The sequence below is a fragment of the Eulemur rufifrons genome, chromosome 24 (genome assembly GCF_041146395.1).
Source record: "Eulemur rufifrons isolate Redbay chromosome 24, OSU_ERuf_1, whole genome shotgun sequence".
In the NCBI taxonomy this organism is placed as follows: domain Eukaryota; kingdom Metazoa; phylum Chordata; class Mammalia; order Primates; family Lemuridae; genus Eulemur; species Eulemur rufifrons.
Window position 1 is genome coordinate 16,127,924 of NC_091006.1, and position 4,533 is coordinate 16,132,456.

Below are 4,533 nucleotides of genomic sequence, written 5' to 3' on the forward strand. Positions count from 1 at the left end.
TCATCGTATTTGTAAGTTTTCTCTCAGGTACGAATTATCTGATAATGTGTAAGGTGTGAATTGTGGCAGAAGACCTTGCCACATTCATTACATTTGAATGGTCTCTCTCCTGTATGGGTTATCTGATGTGCCTCAGGAGTGAAGGTACACTAAAAGATTTTCATTTGTTAGGTTTGTATCCAGCAAGAATTGTTTGGAGAGTCCTGATGTCCAAAGTATACCCTAAGGCTCACCACATTCAATACATTTGTAAGGTTGTTCTCCACTATGCATTAACTGACAGTTATTATGCCTTAAGCAACGACTAAAGGCTTTGCTGCATTCTTCACACTTGCAAAGTTCCTTTCTACTATGAATTATGCAGTGTCTTTCAAGACTTTAATGCTGACATAATACCTTCCCATGTTAATTACATTGATTACATAGCCACATTAATAAAATTTCTCCACAGGATGAAATCTCTGATGATGTGCAAGGTATGAATTCCCACTGAAAAACCCTTGCTACATTCATTTCATTACACTTGAAAGGTTTCTCCAGTATGGATTATATGATGATTATTAAGGCTTGAACGCACACTAAAGGTTTTGCCACACTCGTTACACTTGTAAGGTTTCTCTCCAGTATGAACTCTCCGATGATGTGCCAAGGAGGAGTTTAGACTGAAGACCTTTCCACATTCATGACATTTATAAGGTTTCTCTCCAGTATGAATTCTGCGATGATATACAAGATATGAATTTTGACTGAAGACTTTGCCACATTCATTACATTTGTAAGGTTTCTCTCCAGTATGGATTCTTCGATGATTTACAAGGTGTGAATTTTGACTGAATACCTTGCCACACTCATTACATTTATAAGGTTTCTCACCAGTATGAATTATTAGATGTTGCACAAGGTATGAATTGCGACTGAATACCTTGCCACATTCATTACATTTGTAAGGTTTCTCTCCAGTGTGAATTCTCCAATGATTTGCTAGGGATGACTTATGACTGAACACCTTCCCACATTCTTTACATTTGTAAGGTTTCTCTCCGGTATGAATTCTCCGATGTTGTGCAAGGTGTGAAATATGATTAAAGACCTTGCCACATTCATTACATTTGTAAGGTTTCTCTCCTGTATGGATTATCAGATGTTGTACTAGGTATGAATTTCGACTGAACACCTTGCCACATTCATTACATTTGTAAGGTTTCTCTCCAGTATGAATTGTCCGATGTTGCGCAAGGTGTGAAATTTGATGGAATACCTTTTCACATTCATTACATTTGTAAGGTTTCTCTCCAGTGTGAATTCTCCGATGTTGTGCAAGGTGTGAAATTTGATTGAAGAACTTTCCACATTCATTACATTTGTAAGGTTTCTCTCCAGTGTGAATTCTCCGATGTTGTGCAAGATGTGAAATATTATTGAAGACCTTGCCACATTCATTACACTTGTAAGGTTTCTCTCCAGTATGTATTCTCCGATGACTTGCAAGGTATGATTTTTTATTGAAGACTTTGGCACATACATCACATTCAAATCGTTTCTCTTCTGCATGGATTATTTGATGTACAGTGAAATGTAAGCCTTGATTAAAGGTCTTGCCACACTCATTACATTTGTAATGTTCTGTCTCTATGTGTGCTTTCTGTTTTTGTGTAAATAATGAATCCATAAAATCATATTCATCTTCAAGAGAAATGTGGGGTTTGATAGTAGAAGGAATTCTGTGGGGTGGGAAAAGGAAGGAATAATTGCTGATAGACTTCTCCATGTGATTCCATTCATAAATTTTCTCTTCAGCCTGAAATAGCTGTAGTTCTGGTAGATGTGACTGAAAGTTTAATCCAAGCTCATTTTTAATAAACTTATTTCCTGAATTCCTTCTATTATGCTGATCTCTTCTACCAGTGAGATTTTCCTTATGAGTCTTATGGACTCTTTGGGAATGTCTTTCAGCAACTCGCCACTGATACTCGAAGTTTTGTATATTTTTCTGGATTTCCCTAAAGCAAAAGTCTTCAATGTCATGGCTTTTGTGCCTTTCCAACATCACTGTTTGGGATATTTCTCCTGTATTACTGTTCTCTTTAGGTGGCAATTCATTTATCATACATATAGAAGAGATACCTACAAGATATAAAGAACCACAGGTTTATGATGAATTACAGATGCTCATTAAATACCTCCTATTGCAATAAATAACATGACACCAAGAGTAACATAGGTATAATACGCAGAATTACAAAACCTCCAATTGTGATATTTAAGTTTTAGGAAAACAAGGTGTTTTTTAAAATACAGAAAAGGTGGTTACACATAATTGAAAATAATTGTAGAGAACCCTATTATGAAACAATCTATCACCAGAACACATTGCACAAACCTACATTAACCCTGGAAGGAGGATTGCTCCACCATCAAGCCAAAGCACACAGCAATGGGCCGAAAGCACATGGCTGTCTAATAATGGAAGAGAATTATGTACTTATACTAGGAAAATGTATTAACTAGGGTCAGAGAAAACACTGTTTGGAACAAATTAAAAAATAAAATCCTATGTGACATAATGCAGGCAACTATGGCCTGAATATTTTTGTTGGCCAAAATTCATCTGCTGAGGTTCTATTCACAATGTTGCAGTCTTTACAAACACCATGCAATATTCTTAGCCATCGACCAGCACTAACATGCTAGAAGAACTTTGAGGTAAATTATTATTATTTTTTTTTATTTCAGCATATTATGGGTGTACAAATGTTTAGGTTATGTATATTACCCTTGCCTCCCCTCCCCGAGTCCGAGCTCCAAGCATGTCCATCCCCAAGACAGTGCGCATTGCACTCATTATGTATGTATATACCCATCCCCTCCCCCCCATCTATGTGCCGGACGCCCAATAAACGTTATCCCGTATGTGCTCTTAGGTGTTGATCAGTGAAATCAATTTGATGGTGAGTACATGTGGTGCTTATTTTTCCATTCTTGGGATACTTCACTTAGTAGAATGGGTTCCAGCTCTATCCAGGAAAATAGAAGAGGTGTTATATCACCATTGTTTCTTATAGCTGAATAGTACTCCATGGTATACATATACCACATTTTATTAATCCACTCATGTATCGATGGGCACTTGGGTTGTTTCCACATCTTGGCAATTGTGAATTGTGCTACTATAAACATTCGAGTGCAGATGTCTTTTTTATAGAATGTCTTGTTCTTTTGGGTAGATGCCCAGTAATGGGATTGGTGGATCCAATGGTAGTTCTACTTTTAGCTCTTTGAGATATCTCCATATTACTTTCCACAGAGGTTGCACTAGTTTGCAGTCGCACCAGCAGTGTATGAGTGTTCCTATCTCTCCGCAAATGCCAACATTTATTGCTTTGGGACTTTTTGACAAAGGCCATTCTCACTGGAGATAAGTGATATCTCATTGTGGTTTTGATTTGCATTTCCCTGATGATTAGAGATGTTGCGCATTTTTTCATATATTTGTTGGCCATTATTCTGTCTTCTTTTGAAAAAACTTCTGTTCATGTCCTTTGCCCACTTTTTGATAGGGTTGTTTGATTTTTTTCTTGATTTTCCTGAGTTCTAAATAGATTCTAGTTATCAGGATAAATTATTATTTTTCAAATAAAAACAGGAGGTCCACAACATTTATGTATCTAACCCCAATTTGCACATTAAGGGAGGAAAGGAAGACTTGATCCTGGGACTGCATGCTTAGACATGTTCTTAGGAACAACTGCTGATCCAAGCGGTACCAAAAACAATAGGTCACAGGAAATAGAGGAGCACAGGAAGGATTATTTCAAGGGATACACAAGATCTAAGCTGTGTTGCTAATAGAGTTACTCATCCTTCATAGATAATGGTATGTGAGTCATCACCCAGGGCACCAGTGAAAATAACGACTCAGGGGTGCCCTGGGTGATGACTGCACAAGTGTCCTGCAGAAGTTTTCCAGCGGTGAACAACTGTCTTTATTTACACAGTGACAGCAGTGTGGGTGGTAAGGGGGCCATGTGGAAATTGGAGTGGTCAGAAATACAAAAATTAATATGCTAAGAAGTGGTTGTATAGTCCATTTAAACCAAGAAACCACATGAGGAAAGGCCAAGGATGGAAGAAAGGCAAGAGTGGAAGGAAGGAAGCAACGTAGGGAGCATGTTTGTGTGCATAGGGATGCTTCTTTGGCTGACTGTGCTGAGGTGGGTTTGAGGAAACAAAGCTAGCAGGAGGATGTTGTCAAGTCCTGCCTTTGATCACATTACTGAAATTGGGGAAAAATACCACCTCGTGAACTAGAATATTAAATATATATTTTTATGTGGGCATGCAGGAGTAGACATTATGTTTGCAAATCTACAGAAATAGAAGTATACTATGTCAGTTAAAATTCTGAGCTTGGTAGAAAAGAGAAGCTGATTTAGCAACCAACACATAACTATCCCATTCTTAACTATGAGAATAAGGAGATTTAAAGGAAACTCAGTTTGGTGATGTGGAAAGAAATTCGGTTTACATGTCTTA

The 4,533-nt window shown here is 37.6% G+C and overlaps 1 protein-coding gene across 1 annotated transcript; it reads right to left on the reverse strand.

Moving 5' to 3' along the window:
* Positions 1–431: 431 nt before the first annotated feature.
* On the reverse strand, positions 432–2,047 carry ZNF813 (zinc finger protein 813). The gene is given in 2 exon segments (XM_069456946.1): positions 432–497; positions 500–2,047. Coding segments are annotated over 2 exon segments (1,614 nt in total).
* Between the last annotated feature and the right edge of the window lie 2,486 nt (positions 2,048–4,533).